General features: G+C 42.9%; 1 protein-coding gene across 2 annotated transcripts in view; it reads left to right on the forward strand.

Annotated features, from left to right (window-relative positions):
* cnih3 (cornichon family AMPA receptor auxiliary protein 3) overlaps positions 1-21,653 on the forward strand; it is a gene marked incomplete at both ends in the record, with an annotated part of 76,709 nt that overhangs the window by 49,817 nt on the left and 5,239 nt on the right. The window contains 3 exons of one of the 2 annotated variants that reach the window (XM_084560384.1): positions 13,072-13,184; positions 18,088-18,231; positions 18,794-18,821. In XM_084560384.1, the coding sequence (XP_084416510.1) occupies positions 13,072-13,184; positions 18,088-18,231; positions 18,794-18,821 (285 nt within the window). Of the gene's footprint in view, positions 1-13,071; positions 13,185-18,087; positions 18,232-18,793; positions 18,822-21,653 lie in introns of those variants that run through there. The other variant, XM_084560383.1, reaches the window with a different exon arrangement.

Below are 21,653 nucleotides of genomic sequence, written 5' to 3' on the forward strand. Positions count from 1 at the left end.
AATCCTATACTCATAGTAAATACTTTAAATTGCTCATTCTTGACTTTATTATTTAGTCAGTTAACATTTACAAAGACATAATATTTTAAAGGCCAACTTAAGGCGCTTTTTCCTTTAAAGACAATCATTTATAACAATGGTTGTGCCTTTTTCTTTTCTTTTAATGAACAAGGCATCTGATTCCCCAGTCTGTGCTTGAGATTTACACTGTATTAGCACATAGAGTGATCCAGGGCTAAGTGAGTTACGTGATAATCGCGTGTACGCACAGTATATTTCTCTAGTGCCTTACATTATTTACTTCTGAACAGAGCAGAACTCCCCGAGCACGTTGCAGCTTTAATTCAGAGGAGCTGGTGTTTTCCGCTGATCACATTCCAGTTTAATTTAATGCAATTTAACTTATTTGACTTCTAACTAAACTACATCAAGGTGAACCTAAGCGAAGCCTCGTCGCCATGGCTTTGTTTCATCCGAATTCAGTTTGAACAACTAAATGAACTGTGTGGCTCCCCGATCCACGACCTCCCAGTGGAATATGAATCTTTTAAGGGTCCTAAAATATGTACAATTATTTATTTTTTTATTTTTTTCCCAAACTTAATTACAGTTCTGAAGTGGTTTGGGACGGTAATTAGCAACCGGGTCCATTTTTATGTTAAGCAGGGGAGGAAAAGCTGCTGTAGCCAAAATGAACATCCAAGGCTCCGTCCAGTGAGAGAGAGAGAGAGAGTGGACCTAAACGAGTTAGGTGGAGAAGAGTGTGGCGCATGTGATGAGGCTGAATGTGGCAGATTGGAGTAGGAGAGGGCCATATGTTTCCCAGTTGGCAAGGTAGCTCCTGTGCATCTGTGGTTTTCATCTGCAGGCGGCTCGCGCTGACTTATAATCTGTTTGCCAGTGTTTAATGCTTTGCTAGCGGTTTCGTGCTACACATGTGCCTTTGTTGTCTTTTATGAGAAATAATCCTTATTTCTTCAACACACATATTATGCGAGGGCCAGTTTGAATGACGTGGGCATCTATCAAGCACGGAGTGTTTATTGGACGTCTATTTTCACGAGTTCTGAGACCTCATGGAGGAGTCCTTCAGCCACATTCAGGTTACAAGGAAGACCCTATTGTATATATTTCTTTATATTTGGCAGTAAAATTTCAAATTGGTCCATCAACTGACTAACTTACTTGAACTGTGCAACATATTAACCAGCCATGTTGTTGGCAAGTTGATAGAAATGCACGCCTCAGGCTTTGCGCAGATCCGGTCATGCTGCCATGGGTTGACGATGAGCGTAGTTGTCACTTTAGCTGATGTAGTGCACAGATCTCTGGAAATATTTTCTCTGATTTTGATAGGTCAATGCATAAAACATTCAGGTTTGACAGGATATCACTCCCCCGCTCTCAAATGTGCCAATAACATTCATTCATTCATTTTCTGCAACCGCTTGCCCTCCAGAGGATCTGAGTCTACCCCAGCTGTCATTGGGCAGGAGGCGGGATACACCCTGGACAGGTCGCCAGGAAATGTGTTCAACCTAGAATCATATAATTGAACGTAATTTGTCGAAAACAAAAAGCGTGAATGACTGGACATCCAAAAGTCATCGGTATGTCATCCATATTGCGCCGTAATAAAAATACCAAAGGAATGTCTTGCTACAGATCAATCGTTTTAGTCTAAAACCCAAACTGCTGCCACAGCTGGCAATGGCTACGCGCAGACTGTCTTCACGGGTGGCTGGATTTCATTTTGTGCGGAAAATAATCATCTGCGTCTGTCAAGGCTTGTTCCAGCGCGATCGTAATCTCTCAAAGAGCCTGTTGACTGTTACGCCAATTGAGAGACTCCTTTATTCATATCACTGAGGCTCTCTGGTATCCTCTCAGCTGATCATATTTGATTTCAGATGAGAGATATTCAGTGATGCCGCCCGTGTAGCAGTGAGAATATGGATGTGGTGACAGCAACGTCAGAGACTGCAGTTTTCTAACCTGCATGTCAGGAGTTTGAACCCAGAGTCTTCCAGAATATTCCTGTCAGACAAATCAAAGTCTGACAGAGCAGCCAGTGAGTGAATTTCTGTATTGAAGTGTACTGTTCTCTGTGCTTTCATTCCTGCTGCTGCTCTGAAAGCTGCACAGCCAGGTGCATGGCAAACCCAGAGTCAGCATGACAGTGGTGCAATGGGTAATGGTGGCTTGCTTGCTCAGCTGCTTCCTGCATCTCTTTCTGATGTTTTTTTTTTTTTTTTTTTTTTGATCCTCTGTTTATTTACTTCACTCATTAGCTGCAAGTGTTGCTTAGTGACCCGGCGTTCTTACCCTGCGTCCCCTCAGAGCGAGACCGCCTGAAAAGTCAGATTTGAAAAGCTCTCCAGTCTCTTTTCGGCCGTGAGCGAACACACTCGATGGTGGGTGGCCTCACTAATTGGACCTGAAAGAGGTCGAGGACGAGTCGAGGTGGCCGTGGCAGGTTCTACTCGGGCGCTGAGAGGAGCGTGGGCGGGAGCTCTCATTTACCATGCTGGATGGTGATATTTTGCAGTAAGTGGTCTGGGAGCTGTTTGCCTCAGCACGGGGTAGTGAGAGGGAAAAAGACATATGCAGACGTGTTTTTCTGTGGAGAAAGTGATGGGGAACGAAAACGCTGTTTGGATGGAGGTGAAAAGAAACAAAACAAAATGAATGAAAATAAAATGTTTCACACAGGAAAATGCAGATCTCTGGGCAACAAGGTTCTACCCATGAAAAACCTAGCAATAGCATTCCAGAACAACAGAGACTCATTTAGCCATCTTAATTGTCGGGAATCTTCATATTTATGTCTTCAAAGCATTCTTCATATAAATATTAAGGTTTAACTGTCAGACTGTCAGATAGCAGTCTGGCAGATATAGTATACAGATGTGCACTGCATGCTACATAGCTGAAGGCAGCTACTAGCTAGCACAACTTGTATTAAATGAAAAAAATTGGAAACAACTAGCTCCTGTGCAAAGCTAAAAAAAAAAATTAAAAAAAAAGTCAATTTACAGCCATTCATGTTGGCAGTCACAGTTTTAGGTGTGAAATAGTAGGTAGGCAGCTAACAGCTAGCATAAATACAAAATATAATTTTAAAATACTACACAATTTCTACAAGATGGCTTGTAGACAGCTGACACCAGCAGTTATGTGACCACCAGGGAATGTGTTGTTGTGTTTTCTACCTTGCATTAAGAAAAGAAATATATTAATATAAAAAATAATTTTAGCTTGCTAATCTGTTAGCCTTCAAGCTAAATGATGGCATATAATATAAATTTAGGGACCTAGCTGTTTTGTAGTTCCTTCTTGTCTAATTTTTAGTCCATGTATACTGTACGTTTACTGTTTTTACCTTTTTTCGTTGTATCATGGCTAAGTTAACCGTTTGACTAATTAGCCAGGAGGACGTTAGCTTGGTTTAGCAAGAGTGAAAGCTAACTACTCTGGTTCTTGTTTAAAATTATACCCTACCTCCACCAAATAATAACTAGCCCATTTGCAATTAACCGTGTTTGCCTTCAGATGGAACTCCTGAGCTCGTGGTTATGAGATTTTGAGCTGTGCCAACAAAATACTCGGCATTCGCGTGTAACGGTGCGTTCACGCTAGCAGTCAGAGATAGACGAGCTACAATATACTGTACGTACTATAAACCAGCGATATGAAGCGGCAAGCTGACGCCCGACACATGTGCGAGAAAGAAGTAGAGCTGGCTTCAACTTTTTTTGTCGCGTCACCCAACGTTGACCGAGTGTTAGCTTTTGTCGCATGTATTATGACTAACCCCATTGGCCATGAGAAAACGCAACTAGGCAACCGTTGGTGCCACGAAGTCATCAAGGTTAACAGATTAGCTCGTGTTACGCAAAAGAGAAGGCAGTTCATATGGCGTCTTCATGTTAACACGGTAAACGTGAACTCCTTCGAATGTCATATCAACATTCAACAAGAAAAATTAATAAGAAAACACAAAATCACTCTCTAGGAGGAAAAATACTAAGAAGCAAAAGACGAGAACAAGAAAACTCAAAATCAGTATCAAACAATCAAGGAAAGTGACAAAAGTTCAAAGAAAACAAAACCTAGCAAGACAAGGCTTGAAATAACACTGGTTCTACTGACATGAGACAGAATTAACTGACAAAGGAGTAAGGGAAACACAGGCAATATATATTTGCTGGGGTAACTAGGCACAGGTGAAAACAATCAGGATGGGGAAGACAATCACAAAGGCGAGAACAAACAGGAAGGACAAGCTAACTCTAATGCAAAAAGGAAATGGTTAACAAAATAAATGCAGAAATAACAGCAAAACATGCAAAGCTTTACTTCTTTAGTTTGACAGATTTTTTTTCTGTTTGACACTATAGCGATTAGCAAATTTCCCAAAACGTCGGATGTAAGGACATTACTATTTGCTCATAGCTGTAAAATTCCACTTTTACTTTTATGCTCCCATACTTCCTTCATCCCTCCTGCATAACAGCGACCGCCGCAATGAGCTGAACTGGTGCATGAAACGCGCCAAGGGAAGCACGTTATTAAGCTCCGCGTGGGCTGCTGTTTGTATGCAGCTGGAGTGGACTGCTCAGATTTTGCCAACATGTTCATTTTAAACATAGGAACGGCTTTTAGACGGAGGTGTCCAAGCGTGGAGAATGAACCGTTATCCCCCAGCCAATGGGGATATGAAGAAACCCCCCGGGGCGGCAGTAAAAGGGACAGAAGAGACGGGCTCTGTTCCCCGGTCACTCCTGCAGCTGACGTGCTTTGCTGTTATTTGCACAGAGGAGGGAATTAACGCACCGTGGCGGCATATTTAATATCAATCTGCAGTGTAAATAATTGTATAATCTTTGTTTTTATTTATGCAGTCTCATAGGCTAGGCTTTGACAGAAGAGTTAACCGGTTGCACATATAAAATCCATATTTCACGCCATATGAATCAACAAGAACTGACTATCCAACAGCTCATTGTGTCACTCCCTTTTTTCTCCTGTGCTTTTTTCCACACTGGACACTAAGTACATGCATAATTCATGAAAAATTACTGGATTTTGGAGAGTGTGATGGTATACAACCAAGCACCAAATTTAAAATGCCATAGCCCCTGTCTCTCAGTGTTACTCACTGTCTACTATAAAATGACTGACTAAAATGGAAAAATGACATATATGGGGGGTTCCATATTATTTATCCTGTGGATTTGTTCACAGAAACATATTAAACATATGCAAAATGTGCTGTTAGCAGCTCCCCTTTGCAATATATCCATGGGTGTGCAGGCAGCTATCAGTGGGTTACTTTGAAACTGAAGCAAACTCCCCGTTCTCTTCGATGTCTAATCAGATCTGCAAGTGTTTCTAACAGCATGTGATGGACGTCGGAGATAGTGATGTCCTTGGTAAAGTGTAATTCTCACCCGGTCTAAAAATATTAATTCTGTAGGAGTTTTGGCTGACTCTAAGAGCGAGTATAAGTTGTGATGCAATTCTAAATAGACGTTCAAACTTTGTCAAAACAAGGTCTCCGCTTTTTTGCAAGTATATGGCGTATGTGCGAAGCTTAAAATATTCATTTTTTGAGTGCTGTTTTCACCTCTGTGGTAACTCCAGAGGCTGCACTTGAATTCATGCCTCTCGTCATTTAGCTACAGGAACAAGAGCATGTATACATTCTGAGTTTCTCTCAACGCGCCGAGCTCCGCAAAGTGTTGCAAATTGCGGTGCGTCGTGACATACTTGTAGCGGCTGGGGTGAAGCTTCCTTAGTGCCGCTGCTGCTGCCACCGCTGCTGGGTGGATCAGATGGGTGTAATGGCGGCCCCCCCGGGGCACTGCAGCCGGAGAAAAAAGATCTTCCGTCCCAGCTAGGCGCAGTCCCAGATGGGTCCTTCAGCCAACGCACGCGCACGCTTCGGAAGATCTGCTGGACGCTTTGCGATAGTTTGTTGTGCATTTGCAAGGAAATTGAATGTGCATGCTCTAATACACACACAAAAACGCACACGCAGATAACATTGCTTCTGTCGCTGAACATGCTCACTGAATGTAGAGGAGGCTACGCCTACGTCCCAGTAGGCCTGCAGATGTGTATAATCTTTTTAATTTATTAGTTTAACTATTAAGCCATGGATCCGGATTTTTTTTGATGGTAGATTTTGAAGTTTGCCCAGTTTGTCAGTGATAAATGAACATAGCCTCTGCTTTGTGTAATTCAATGCAGTTGGACGCTGACGAAAAACAAACACCAGCACAGCTGCTCACACAAATATGCCTGACTGTTCAGCAGACCTGGGCTGAATAGTTTGTGGTTAGAGCGTTAGATTTAGAGGGCAAGTATGCCTTTCTGATGGACCCGGGTAGACGTTTGAATAAATAACTTTGTTTTGTCTTGTTTTTTTTTGTTTTTTTATATTTAAAGTTTGCATGGCAGCTTATTCAGCATGCCAGAGGCACTACTACAAACTTTACTGATGACCTCAAACGCTGTGGACAACCAAAGGACACTGGCATGTCAGATGATTCTAGAAATTTGGTATTTTGTGCCAGTGACACTGAAACCCTGGTTCTCAATCAAGTCTTATTGAAAGCTGTCGTTCTGTTGCGATTAATAGCACCGTGTGAAGACCGGGCTTTGAGGAAGGATTCTTCCTTGCCTGACATCCAGAGCCCAGAAACTATTTCTAATACCATAGTGCCCCACTACCACATCTGCTCACTTTGACTATCTAATGAACGGGCCCAGTCGAGGCACGGCTCGCTGAATAATCACTTTCCCGAGCTGTCATCGGTGAAAGTGCTGAAAGAGTGAGTTTGCTCACACGCTCATATTTTATGTAAACAGTAAACTGAGCAACCTATGATGTGGATTTTGAGCGTCAGGCACTGGAGTTAGGGTTGGGATCAGGAAGACGAGAGAAGGTTGCTCTTTAAAATCAGAACTCAGAGGGGCTGATATTTAAAAACAGCAACGGAAGAATGGAGGCCGTGATTGTAATTCCGTTGTAGCAGCACGTCCATCTTTTGAGCTGCTTCCTTCTTTAATTCCAGATGTATTCGCACACTGGCTTTTACTTGAGCCACCACTGAGCTGGAATACAAAATAAAACTTAAAGCGTCACACACAACTTGTGTAGACTGGTAAAAATAGAAGCATATCTCGGGTTGGATGGGCGCTTGAAAAGCACAGCTGAAGCGAACCCCATACGTCCTTACACAGATGTGTTTCTTCAGTTGAACATGGACCTGACCCATATTTTTTATTCCCATTTCGATCAACACAGCTGTCTACACTGACCATGTAACTGCTGCACTCCGCTATGCTTTATGCAAGTAACTGCTACCTAAGGGTTTCTTTTTGAGCTTAAAGTTGTTGTTTTTTTTTTCTTATTAATTATCTATGCGGATGCGGACCGTGCGCTGGGCTATGTACAGAAACTGCATTTAAAGATATTAGTGGACCTGCAGGAATGAAGCTGCTGACATGCTGCTTTTACGCCGCCGCCAGCGTAGTCATAGTGTAAAAACTGCTGCATGCTTCGTTCGCTGGTCTGAAAATGACTCATCAAATCTTTGAAACATATATTTCCGGCTCGCCAATGTGTCCGATATGTGCTTTATTGAAGATATGTTTCTTTATGAGTGCTCCTTCCAACTTTTGGACCTGGCATTCATTGGTGTGGATGTTACTTAGACATGTAGCACCCACCTAGACCAGACCAGGCACCCCCACCCAATAGCAATGACACTCCTTGATGGCAGCAGCCATCCCCAGCAGGATGCAGTCACCAAAAATGCTTTAGGAACAGCTCAAAAAAGAAGACATGAAGAACAGCACAAGGTGTTGACCTGGCCTCCAAATTCACTAGATCCCAAACTGATCAAGTATCTGTGGGATGATCCACAGAGTCTCCTTCCCCCACTCCACAGGAGTAGGCCCCCCACTAACAACATTGTGTTGCCAGACACCACAGGACACCCTCAGAAGGCCCATGTCCATTCTCTGATGAGTCACAACTGCTTTGGAGGCACAAGGGAGACCTACACAATATTAGGAAGGTGGTCATAATGTTATGCCTGATTGGTGTGTGTGAACAAGTTCAGTTTGGATGGCAGGAACCATGTGACCCTATTGACAATATTTATTATTAGATAGTATTTCTATTTACCCTTTGGTTTTACTTGTTTTCTTTTGCTGTTTTTTTTTTTTTTTAATACTTTGCTTCCAAGGCGTGCTGACTTGTAATTTCCTTCTTGCTGCTGCTGCTGTGTACTGACGCTGCAGGATAAATTTCCCACTGGATCAACACAGCATTTATCTGTCCGTCTGCGGCTATGTCAGGGATAAAATTGTTAAAAACTCTAGCGTAGCTCTACTTTCTACTTCCACACTGCTAAACTAAAACGTTTCACATCTTTCGCCAGTGCCGCTCGGGGACGCAAGGCTGTTTTTGGCGTATGTTCACGTCAGATTCTTGTGTTCACAAGAATGTCACAAAAAGTTTGTTGCTCCTCTCAGTATCACGCGGTTGCTGGATTGACAGATCGTGTTTGCGCCTCCTTCAGAGTGCTGTCAGCCAAAACGAATGAGGAGATCTGAAACGCGCCGGTGGCTGTTCAAACTCAGTGCATCTATTGTGTTTTAATCAGATTTTGCCTCCTGCGCGGGGGGGGGGGGGGGGGGGAGGGGAGGAGAGGAAAGTGTGTTTGTTCTCGTGTATGTACTGATTGCATGCTGCATCGGTGTGTGTAATGCGTGCCCCGCTTCCCCGCTGTATGTGTGAAAGCAAGTGGGTATATTTAGGTTTTGTCTTAGCAGCAGTTTTCTGGTCTCCTGCTGTTGAAGAGCTATTCTGTGAAAATGTGTTTTTTCTGTTATTAGGAGGCGTGCAGCCGTCTGAATAATGCATCCAGAACACTGCCTCTTTTTTGGCAGCGTGTAAAGTAATGTTCAAGGCCTGGCGGTCCAGAATGGCACAATAATGCTTCGCCCTGTAGGCTGTTAAATATACATGAGTGAAGCGAAGTGGCTTTCTTTGTGAATTACATTAACTACAGCGGTGAAAAGCAGTGAACTAAGATATTTGGGTTAGTCAGGTGTTCACGGAGATTTGCACTGCAAGCAATTGCAGCAACAAAATCAGATTGCCGCCCACGTACAGTGGCGTGCAAGGCTTTATTGGTTGCATGCCAACTTGCGTGGTGGCCAAATACGCTGCTTCGCCACCAAAACAAAAGGTCACGCACTTTAATATTTCGTTGGACTGCCTTTAGCTTTGATTACAGTACACATTCGCTGTGACATTGTTTCAATAAGCTTCTCCAATGTCACCAGATTTATTTCCATCCAGTGTTGCATTCATTTTTCACCAAGATCTTGTATTGATGATGGGAGAGTCTGACCATTGCAAAAAACGTTCTCCAGCACATCCCAAAGATTCTCAATGGGGTTAAGGTCTGGACTCTGTGGTGGTCAATCCATGTGTGAAGATTATGTCTCATGCTCCCAGGACCACTCTTTCACAATTTGAGCCCCACGAATCCTGACATTGTCATCTTGGAATATGCCCGTGAACATCAGGGAAGAAAAAAATCCATTGATGGAATAACCTGGTCATTCAGTATATTCAGGTAGTCAGCTGACCTCATTCTTTGGGCAACGTAATGTTGCTGAACCTAGACCTGAGCAACTGCTGCAACCCCAGATCATAGCACTGCCCCCACAGGCTTGTACAGTAGGCACTAGGCATGATGGGTGCATCACTTCATCTGCCTCTCTTCTTACCCTGATGCCCCCATCACTCTGGAACAAGGTAAATCTGGACTCATCAGACCACATGACCTTCTTCCATTGCTCCAGAGTCCAATCTTTATGCTCCCTAGCAAACTAAAGCCTTTTTTCCAGTTATCCTCACTGATTAGTGGTTTTCTTAAGGCTACACAGCTGTTCAGTCCCAATCCCTTGAGTTTCCTTCACATTGTACGTGTGGAAGTGTTCTTACTTTCACTATTAAACATAGCCCTGAGTTCTACTGTTGTTTTTCTTCCATTTGATTTCACCGAACATTTAAGTGATCACAGATCACGATCAATCAGGATTTTTTTCGACCACATTTCTTCCTCAAAGACGATGGTTCCCCACTATCCTTCCAGTTTTTAATAATGCGTTGGACAGTTCTTAACCCAGTTTTAGTAGTTTCTTCAATCTCCTTGGATGTTTTCTCTGCTTGATGCATGCCAATGATTTGACCCTTCTCAGACAGACTAACATCTTTTCCACGACCACAGGATGTGTCTTTAGACATGGTTGTTTAAGAAATGAAAAGCTACTCATTGCATCAGTTAGGGTTAAATAACTTGTTGCCAGCTGAAAGATAATCACCCATGCAGTGAGTATCCAATAGGAGGCTCCTACCTATTTGCTTAGTTAGATCCAGGTGGTGACTTTTTTTGGGGGCCAGTGCATTATACATGTGATCTAAAATAATCATCTGCAACACAACAGAACTTAAGAGGCATTGACATTATCATACATCGCCCCAGCTACTTTAACATTTTTTCAACATTTTTTAAATATGCAAACTGGTCTGCATAACCTTTCATTTAATCGCGTAATCTCATTGAAATCAAGAGGCATAACACAAGGGCACATACATGCCGAGAATATAGCCAGACATGACAAAAGGATAGACAGCATCAAAGGACACATCCCAGACATCATGAAAGAGAATCAAAACTCGCCAGCGGGATGAGGCAGTCAAGTTTCAAAGTGAAATCCTCTGGAATTCATTCATTTTTAAGGTGTAAAATAGGAGGCAGATTATCAAAGTGTAATGTTTGTCCAGTGGATAACTAGCTTTAAACAGTTGTTGCCGTGGTTTCCTGAGGCCTTTTTGTGGGTGAACTTTAGAAATAACAAAGATAGAAAGTCGATCTCTGATTGTTGCTAATGAGCACAGGCCTAGCGTTTCCTGTATTACACAGTGAGACAGGATGAGACATTTATTACCTTCAGTGAAACACAAGGCATGATGGTAAGCTGTCATAATTTGTGTTAATAGAGAAGAAGGATTATGAACAACATTAACAATGATCAGCATTTAGTCATTCAGTACAAATATAAGGTTAGGAAGAGCTATTTGAAGAATGTCGTTTGGTTTTCTTTATTAATTGCACTTGGTTTTGTGCATGTAAGCGTCATGTCTTGGGTTTGAGAATGCTCCGTATGCTTATTGTAGGACAAAAACAGAAGTCCTGACACTGTAGTATGCAGATATCAGATATCTGGTCCCTGACTCTAATTTGTGCAAGTGTATCATCAACTGAAGTTACATAGAAATGTCCCGTAATGTTTTTCTTCACAAGCATCATTGTGACAACGCTTTGAAATTCTCACTTTGCACTTACCTTTCTACAACCATCAAGGCAAAGATAAAGCACATACGCACACATATCTCAAGAACATATACTAGAGACATGCATATGTATCTAATATATACATGAGAAAAGAGCAGTTAGTTAGTAGTACATTCTGAAAGTCACTTGTTGGTCATTTTAAATGTTTTACACTACTCTCATCGTCAAGTATTTCCTTGCCACCATTGCCTTAGCGCTTTGTAAAGTGTCTCTGAATTCTTGCTGATGCAATATAATGAATTGAAATTAAATCTGAGAGGAATGGAGGGATGTATTTGAGTGATGTGGAGGCAAATTAACTACAAGAAGGTGGCAAGAAGGCAAGATTAGTTGCTGCTCCTTGCTCTTGCATTGATCACCAGTTCACCAGCTGCACACACCGAAAGAGTTGGGTGTGAGCCCTAGGTCCTGCTCAGCTATGTCCACCACCCAAAAGCTAATCGGCGCTGTGTCTTTTTTGCTAGTAGGGTTCATTTTTGTTTCCACTTCTTGCTTCACTTTCGACAATGGCGACTGAAACTTCGCCGAAATTTCGCCGAAGACGAGCCGTACAAATGTTTGTATCTCCGAACCTCCTCAGTTAGCCTTTCTTCGATGTGTTCCATCTTTATTGATCCAAAATTCGAAAATTGCGGAGATGGAGAAGCAGCCAGAAATACTAAAGCAGGAACATGCTAGTACCAAGCGGACCAGTCACAGCTCTTGTGGTCTGCATCGCCATGACGTGTAGTTACATTTCTAGGGAGGTGAACGTCAGGCTACGGCATTAGGGCCTGCGCTTATGGGCTTATGCCGTAGCTATGGTAGCTACAGAAGTATAAACAGCGCATTAGAGCAAGACTAAGGTTTAAAGCAAATTTTACTCCCAGCCTTCTCGAAAGACAGGGTGTATCTACTGTAACAGTGGATCTTAACTTTGGCTACAGACAAGTTACAAGTTGACCACAATTTCACTTTTTAGTCCAGTCACTGCTGGATGTGGTGAACATGCTTCGTTGTGCGGATCAAAACTAACTTTCTGTCATGAAACTTTATAAAAATAAAAAAAAGACTTGCATGGAGACAACATGCAAGTCTTGTTACTCCATGAGGTGGGTGGAGGGACGGTGGGAAGAACTCACACACATATTCTCACCCTCAGCGTTCACTGGGAGGTGGTCCGCCTCCTGAATTTGTAGGGCTGAGCCTCCCAGTTATTATGATAATGATGGAGCTCTGCCATCAGCGCTTGCTGCCCATCACGAAGCTAAGCTCTCCATAATCTGGATGGAGGGATACAGCCATGTGGAATGCATGCAGACAGACAGATTTGTAGTGGTTAAATATAGGCTAAGGATTTTAATGCTAATGATGATGCTTGAGGTTCTTTCCTGCACCGGTGTTGTGGGCATTAAAATGGTAATGTGGCATCTGTTAACCAACTGCCCTTTAGTGTTGTTAAATATAGCTCCGGTTCATTCATGCAGTTCTTCTACAAAAGCAAAATGTCACTCAGGCAATATTTGCATTTGGTAACAATAATCAGCAGTAACCCAGGAAGGAAGTGGAAGGAGAAAGACACAAGCCTGCAAAAAGAAAGAAAAAAAGGTTATTTAGCTTTGTACCATCTCTGTTTGTCTTGCAGTTGGTGCTGCCGGAGTACTCCATCCATGGGCTCTTCTGCATCATGTTCCTGTGTGCCCAAGAGTGGCTGACCGTCGGCCTCAACATCCCCCTGCTCTTCTACAACACGTGGAGGTAACTATCCAATCCATTGTGTGTTCGTGGCTACGCGTTGAGTGTCCTCGCTGTTTGGGGCTTGACGATTTGGATAATAAATGCTGCAGGTGATATTCTTCTTGACTGATATCTTAGAGAAGACCCAAACAAATGATCTTGACTCTGTCTTAGTCTTTTCATGGTATTTCTTTCCAATAACCAAATCTAGAACCGATTCATCGTTTAGGAACGCAGCAGACAAAGTCACAGAAGAGACAAGCTTTCCTTGGCTTCTATTTCTGCTGACCTTACTTCACATCCCGATGCATTTTTGAGGATGCATCCAATGCTCTGAAGGAATTGCACGGTGAAAGCCAGCACATCAGCGTTCTAACGCTTCCAGAGTCTCTGCAAAGCCAATGTCTGGAAAATAGGTCACTAGTCAGCGATCTTCAGATTACTTTTGCTGCTCCTCCTTTGTCTGTTGTTGTCTTTGTTTGCCGTTCCCTTCCTGCTGGATGCTGGGTTAGATGTGGACTGCTGGCAGCCTGATTGGTTTAGGCTCATGTGCTCAGCTGGTTGATGTTAGAGACGGAGAGGAGAGGAGAGGAGAGGAGAGGAATGTCTTATTAACTGGAGACTGTGCCAGATGCCCACGAGCTACAGATACCGCAGCTGAGAGATGAGAGGACAGGGAAAGTAAGAGAGCGAAGTAAGAGAAAGCGAGGGTAGAAAAAACGAGGGTGGGAGTAGCAGGAGGCAGAACAGAGAGAAAGTCAGTGAGTGATGGGTGAGAGATGTAATGTTGACAAGGTGATGCAGAGGAGACTGAGAGAGGCAGGGAGGGTAGCCGGCCGTGCAGTTGTGTGTGAATGCATGCATACGTCTCGCTGTCCGTGTGACGCTCTGCAGTTTACGGATGTTTCTGGAAAAGGCTTCTTTAAGAGGTCAGATCGACAGCTCAACTAGAAAAGATCACACCGTTGATGTCGTTGATTTTGAGCAATATGTCAACTTCATAGGCAACCCAGTACTTTCTCATGAAGGACTAATCTGGGCTATGTCATGGTGGCTTTTGGAGTTCTGTACTACCAACACAATGTTGTCATATCAATAGAGCACAAGGGTGATAGGTTGGCCCTGCATGTGTGAGCTGTTACTGACTTTTTGAGCTGTTCCTTTTTTCCGGTGGAAATTTAAAAAGTCAAGTACGTGAGCAGTTAGGGTTAGGGAGCACACTTAACACCAAGGTCCCAAAACTTGTGCTGCTTCCCATGGATGTCACTATCTTCCATGGTTGTCCTTCAAACCAAATCATATCAAATCGGCTTTATTTGCCATGTACAGTATGTACTGTACGTAGACGTATACAAGGAGTTGTCTCTCTGCATTAAACCAATACAAGTGAGAGTACTTGCAACAGTGGGCAACCATGCAAGACAGCCGAGGAGCAGCTTCTATTTGACAACTAGCACTGACAGCGCTCATTATGGGTAGGAGTCGAAGTGACACCAAATCCAGAAACTTCAGGATTCCAGTTTGGTCCGCAGTTTGCAGAACAATTAAAGCATTTTGCAAAATCCAGCATTTTTGCAGTATTAATTATTTGCAGTATTTCATTATTTGCGAGAAAGCGGTTAAAAAGACAAAAAGAATGACTCAGAACAAGAACAGACTCCAAATGGCCCAGATCGGTTGCCAAACCCAAGCAATGATTCATAGCAACAATTAACTCCAAACACAAAGGGACACCACCCAACTCTTTGCTGGAGTTGGTGTCTAGTAGACGTTCCAGGATCTGATAAGCCTCTTGCATATTCCACGTGAAACAAGCAGAAAGAAAAATACTGAGTGGTATTCTTGCCGTCACTGCTCTGTACCTGAAAGAAAATACAGTCAATGCCACGCCAACTAGGTGTGGCATTGATGGTATTTAGGTTCACTCATGGCGTCTAGGTTCACTCATGCTGTCAGCATGGATCATTTGGTAGTAGAAACCAAAGTTGTAAAGGTGTGTCTTTGTGGTAAACATTTTGGGAACTCTGCATGTGTCAAACGTCGACTAGAGGTTTCGGTTTCTCCCATCGGTTGTCGCCTCCACTGCATCGCCTCAAAACTGGGACTACATTTGCACTGGCACAGTTTTTTAACCCATCATTGCAACAACTTGCTAAACGTCTCAGGCATTCCATGGTTTCTTGTTGACATATTGCTGCTAGTCCCTTCCTGAGTACATATCCCTTGTTCCCACTGGTTCTAGTTTCCACATGTATCTAGTTTCTAGTCTTGAGGTTTGCCCCAAGCTTTGGATATTGGTGTTATTGTATGTACTGTACTATTTTACATGTTAGTTGAAAAGGAAAAGGGAGACTCCAAGGTGTTTGAATCCATGGGCCGACTGGGCCTTTCTGTGTGGAGTTTGCATGTTCTTCCTGTGTCTGCGTGGGTTCTCTCCAGGTACTCCAGCTTCCTCCCGCTGTCCAAAGACATGCTCATTAGGTTAATTGGTGATTCTAAATTGGCCGTAGGTGTGAATGTGAGTGTGAGTGGTTGTCTGTCTCTCTGTGTTAGCCCTGAGATAGACTGGAGACCTGTCCAGGGGTGTACCCCACCTCTCGCCCGATGACAGCTGGGATAGGCTCCAGCAGACCCCGCGACCCTTAACAGGAATAAGCGGTTACAGAAGATGAATGAATGAATGAGACTCCAAGGTGGCCATGTTTTGGTGTACAGCCTAAGCTTGACGTCTTTGCTGATGCTCGGATGTATGAGAAACAGTCAGGCCTCAGTAAAGACGCCTTGATTGCATAAAGTGTGCGATGGCCTAACTGTCAAGTGGTCCATTCATGTTTTTGCCAGATTAAAATCTCACAATATGTGAATGCGGGGGTGTAGAGGGAAATTCCAAGAAAGGCTGGCCAATGTAGTACTGCAGTTACTTAAAATGCTTTGGCTGCCAGCTGAATCCTTCCCAAGGTATGTGTGTGTGTATGTGTGTGTAGTCATTCATATGGTTGTTGTTATAATTAATGATATGTCTATTATTTAATTGTGTGTAGTAGATTGTTACTACTGGCTAACCTCCTTTACCTCATCCTCAGCCATTTGTGCATGTATAGAAATACATGGATACAAAACCTTTGTGTGACACATCGAACACATCAAGATGACTTTCCAAGTGCCTTGTTGAATATTTCATACATGCATGAGACATCCATTGACCAGCAGCAATGCAAATTTGTGAATGTAAGCTGTAATTCATCTTTTACAGCTAAACGAACAGCCATTCCTCAGTTGCGAATGATGAATGTACATGAATCAGCGCATTGTTTAGACATGCATAAACCATTTGCTAACCTCGGTTATGACCGCAGAGACCACATGCATTGGGATAACAGCTTCCTGGTTCTACTTCATTGCCCTTGAAACCCTGTAAAACACAATTAGACACTATCAGAAGCCAACTATCTGAATGCAACTGGTCTATTACATGAGTAAACCATGTTTCAGAATCCTGTTCATTTGCATCAGCTCTGGGGTTTGTTAAAGGCTCATTTCACCTAATAAAACCAGCAATAATAACTGTATCAGCATATAACAGCTCTCTCGAACAGCAGCAGCAGCAGCAAATTCCCTTTATGTCATAATTTGAATAACCTTGGAATGTAAAAGCTCCGGGGAGCGTCTTTCAAATCCCAAACCCCACTCTGCTATTACTCGCCAGCTGGTTTTTGTGTTTCAGTGACACTGCACCTCTTTATTTTAAGAAAGAGAGATGTCCGTGCTCACATATATTGACTTTGCTAAAAGCATAGTGGCGTTTTTTCGCAGACATTCCCTCCAGCCTGCTAATCAGTCAGCAGGTGATCAGTGATCGGTATCTGAAGTAAAAACAGTGTTGTTTTATTGAAAATTCATTATAAAGATTTATTACAAATCTGTATTTGTTGCACTGCATTTGGAGCCGCCGAATGAACCCCAGCCCTGATACCTTATAAAACTACATAAAAGACCTGGGTGAAAACATATTTGAATAAATATTCAAATATTTAATCATAATTTTTTTTTTTTTTGTTGGGAAATTGAACCGCAAGATAAGTTAAATGTTTCTGGATATTTCCATAGCAGACTTTTTGCTAAGCCTTGCCTCCCTTTCTCTGTACCATCATACTGATGCATATGCAGTTTACTTGGATAACCATGATTAAAATACTATTAATTACTAGTATTTTTAAATGAAACTATTATATGGTGTTTTGCTCCCCATAGCACCCCATAGCAATATATTTGATGGCAGCAGCCATCCCCAGAGAAACGGGAATGGCTGCAGAAACTCAAATAACATGAAGAACACCAAAAGACGTTGACCTAGCCTCCAAATTCACTAGATCCCAAACTGATCAAGTATCTGTGAGATGATCCACAGAGGCCCCGCCCCCCACTTGCAACATTCTGTAGCCGGACACCACAGGACACCCTCAGAAGACCCATGTCCAACTGTTTTGGAGGCACAAGGGAGACCTACACAATATTAGGGAGGCAGTCATAATGCCTAATCGATTGATGCTTACTGAGATTAGGGCAGATAAATAAGTTTTAATCCATTCTTTATAGTTTTCCAAAGCACCTCACTTCAGAATGTTTTCAAATCCAGAGCTTGACTGATTGCCGCAACGACTGCTAAAACTAGAACCTTCGCTTTTCAGGGGACCGGTTTATCAAACAGTTGGTTTCCTCCAACGTATTCAACTACTCTTTCACCCATGTCTTCTGCATGATGGTGCCCGCCTGAACTCATCATGCCATCTTTTTCCACGCTATCTTCTTCCCCATTTCCTCCCATCATCTCTTCCGCCTACCGCCATCCCCCCTCTCAACCTCCTCCCCCGTGGTCTGGAACGGGTCAACTACCCGTGGTGTGGTCTTTGCCCCCCTGTGGTAGGTACTTCCATTCCCCAACGGACACTAAGGAGCTGCTCTACGACCCGGCATCTGTGATGAACGGCGACACGCTCAAGTTCTGCCTGAAGGAGGCCTGGTGCAAGCTGTCCTTCTTCGTCCTCTCCTTCTTCTACTATCTCTACTGGTGAGCACAGGGCAGGCGGCAATGGGGGAGATAATTGGATTACATGTAAAGAGGTTACATTAATCTGATTGTGATGGAAAAAAAGTAAAGTTAAAAAATACGACATTGAGTTGAAGATACTTGGAATCCGACCATGTGCTTTCGCTGGGCCTTGTAACTTTGGTTTGATCTCCCAGATCACTGAAGCAATGTGAGTGCAAATCACTGAATAAAGTAACCATTTCTCTGGCAATCACATGCATGTTCTTCCGCGTGCTACAGGTTTTTCAGGCTAGCTATACTTACCCATAGGCTCGCTACCGCTAATGCATGTGATGTTGAGAGAATTTGATTCTTTACTTCATTGACAAGCACCGCCGTAGCGGCGAGATGGATAGCAGACGGATAAAACCGCGAAATACTGGTTGAAATGTTTTATCTGTTCAGGTTAACTGCTGTTATTTATTGATGTCTCTGTTTAGATCTTCTGCTGCTACGTGATAACAATGTGCACAGTTTTCCTGTCCATGTCTGTTTTTAATCAATCCGGATTCTTGTTCCATGTGTCATGTGGGTGCTGCAGTGTGTGGAACCTGGAAATATCCCTCTAATAGGTCTTATCAATGGAAACACTTAAAGGTACAATCCTTATATATATATATATTTTGTTTTTTGACATTTTATTTTTGGCAGTAGATTGAAGCAGAATAACATTATTTTTGACCACACGGACACCTCAGTGTTTGATGAAGTCTCTTGATTCGGAGTACTGCTCTAGTCCAAGTGATTTTATAGACTAGGTGATTGTATTTCAGACGAGGATTTCTCACGACAGCTCAAAAAGGATTGCAACTTTAACATGGAGTTGTTCTTGTATGCGTGTGATGACGCTGTGATTGAACATCGCTGTGATTTCCAGTCCTTGTAGGTAGTCTTTTTAGCTGGTACAGATGCCTCGTTAATGGCAATGTTGATCACAGCGACACCACACGGGTAGAAAAGCAACATCATGAGCACGTGTTGGTCTTCTACTCCTGTACAGTATCCTTAAATTGAGTTATATGCACCAACTTTGAAAATCATGTGAATGGTTTAAATGCATATTTTCGTGGATCATCATAAAGAATATCATTAAAGTTTCACCAATGCCTCTTGCATTAATAGTGCAAGCATCTGCAAATTAGGCACTTTAAGTCCTGTGTTTCCACGGATACACGGGACGAAGCTATTTCTCTTTGAAGGGAAGACACAAAACATTAGATGAGATTAGCAGCAAATTTTCTTTGAAACGCCTTTAGATGTCACAAGATGGTGATATTTTAGAAGGCTCCCTCCTGGCATGGTTTAGTGGCCGACAACTACCTCATCCATCATCAGCAGCGATTTCGCTGTTATTGCTTGGGTGAGACGAGGTTAAAGTTCATCCCTGCTACTGTTTATGTCGCGGACATTGACTGCCTACAGCTGTAAACTCCATGTTGGACTTAATCATCTTGCTTCTCCATCTCACTCCATCGTGTTTCACTCTAGCTCATATTGGATGGACTGGCGGCAGCAGCAGCACCAGCAACAGCGAGGTATTCTGCAGCACACAGGGTGATGGCGCGTTCACTTTCAGTTCCACCGAGTTCAACAAAATATGTCCCAGTGTTATTTTTTTTCCAAAGATTTCAACAGATTCTAGACACAGTGTGATATTTATAGCAATGCCATTGGATCATTTAACTATTTAACACCACACCAACAGTTCTTTAAAGGGGAACTACTGTTTTTTACAACCTGGACCTTATTTCTGGCATAAAATACCATCGTTTACTCACCCATATAACTTTGGTGTCATTTTTTGTCATTCGGACGATATTTAGATCCGCGTATATGACAAAAAATGACACCAAAGTTATATGGGTGAGTAAACGATCGTATTTTATGCCCGAAATAAGGACCAGGTTGTAAAAAAAAACAGTAGTTCCCTTTTAAGAACCTTTTATTGTTTCTTCTTTTCTTTTAACTTTATTCAGATTCAACAATGCAATTACAACAGTTCCAAGAAACACCAAGAAAGAATTTTCCATATACACTATTAGCAAAGTCCACAATAAGATTTTTAAAAGTATTTAAATGCAGCAAAGAAAAGACAAAAGAAAAAGGCCAATTTAAGAGCAACAGCAACACTAATGACAGTGAATTAAGTTCAGCCTAGATGATTCTGGATCCCTGTCTACAGACAGCTGGACAGCAAACTGGAATGCCAAACAGCTTGAACACACTTTTGTACATATTCATGAAATACATAAATCAAGGCTCAACTTTAACTTTTGGACACATTTGAAGTTGGCACATTTGCTGCGCAGACAGACGCCATATGGACCCACACAGCCCCTTGAGGACGCACAGATGTAGAAACCATAAATTAGTTAGAACATACACCGGCTCACAGGAGAAGTAAATATCGTTGACCAGTGTTCTGCTGGGAAACTTAAAGACCTGGCATTCATTTGTGTTGATGTTACTTAGACATGTAGCACTCACCTAGACCAGACCAGACACCCCCACCCCATAGCAATTACACACAAAAATGCTTTAGGAACAACTCAAAAAAACATATAGAACAGCACAAGGTGTTGACCTGGCCTCCAAATTCACTAGATCCCAAACTGATCGAGTATTTGGATGATCCAGAGAGGCCCCTCCCCTCAACCCACAGGACTCAAAGGCCCACATTCTGTTGCCAGACACCACAGGACTCCCGAATAAAATCTTGTTGAAGGTGGTTGAATTGGAAGTGAACCAGCCTGAAACCTGCTCTATGGAACTTGTGTATTTTTATTTTATTTTTTTCCTTCATCCACCGCTCCCCAAATCCAAACTTACTCGCCCCCGCATCAACGACCGAAACATCCTTCACAACCCCACAATAAATCTCAATTGCACACACACACACACACATTCACCAGCACGAAAGCCCTGCGTGCGGCACACACATAATGAAATTGTGCATGCCCTCACAGACTGATGAACACGCAGCCCCACCTGAGCACTCACCTCCACACCTGGGTGACGGGTGATTGAAAATCCTTTTTGGCTGCTCGGCGAAGCCTGTCCGGCGCAGATGATCCGCCGCAATTGCTCTCCGGCTTGTGATTGTGTCCATCTGGGACCAGCAGGAGGACAGAAGCACAGGCTCAAAGGGAGTCGGGCAGACTTAAATCTCGCTGGACTGAGTTTAACCGAGATTAAGTGTTAAATAAATAAACTGAATCATTAGAAACCAGTAAGAATGCTTCATGATTAAGCTGGCGTACTTAGTTTTTCTCCTCATGCCAGCACGGCTCCTATTCCACCTTGAGATCCCAGGTGAGCTCTGTGTCGTCTTGTCCTCCTGACACTAGGCAGTAATGAATCTCTGCCTGACTAACGGACTCCCCTTTGACCTCTACCCTCCA

Source organism: Chelon labrosus, assembly GCF_963514085.1.
Source record: "Chelon labrosus genome assembly, chromosome: 14".
In the NCBI taxonomy this organism is placed as follows: Eukaryota; Metazoa; Chordata; class Actinopteri; order Mugiliformes; family Mugilidae; genus Chelon; species Chelon labrosus.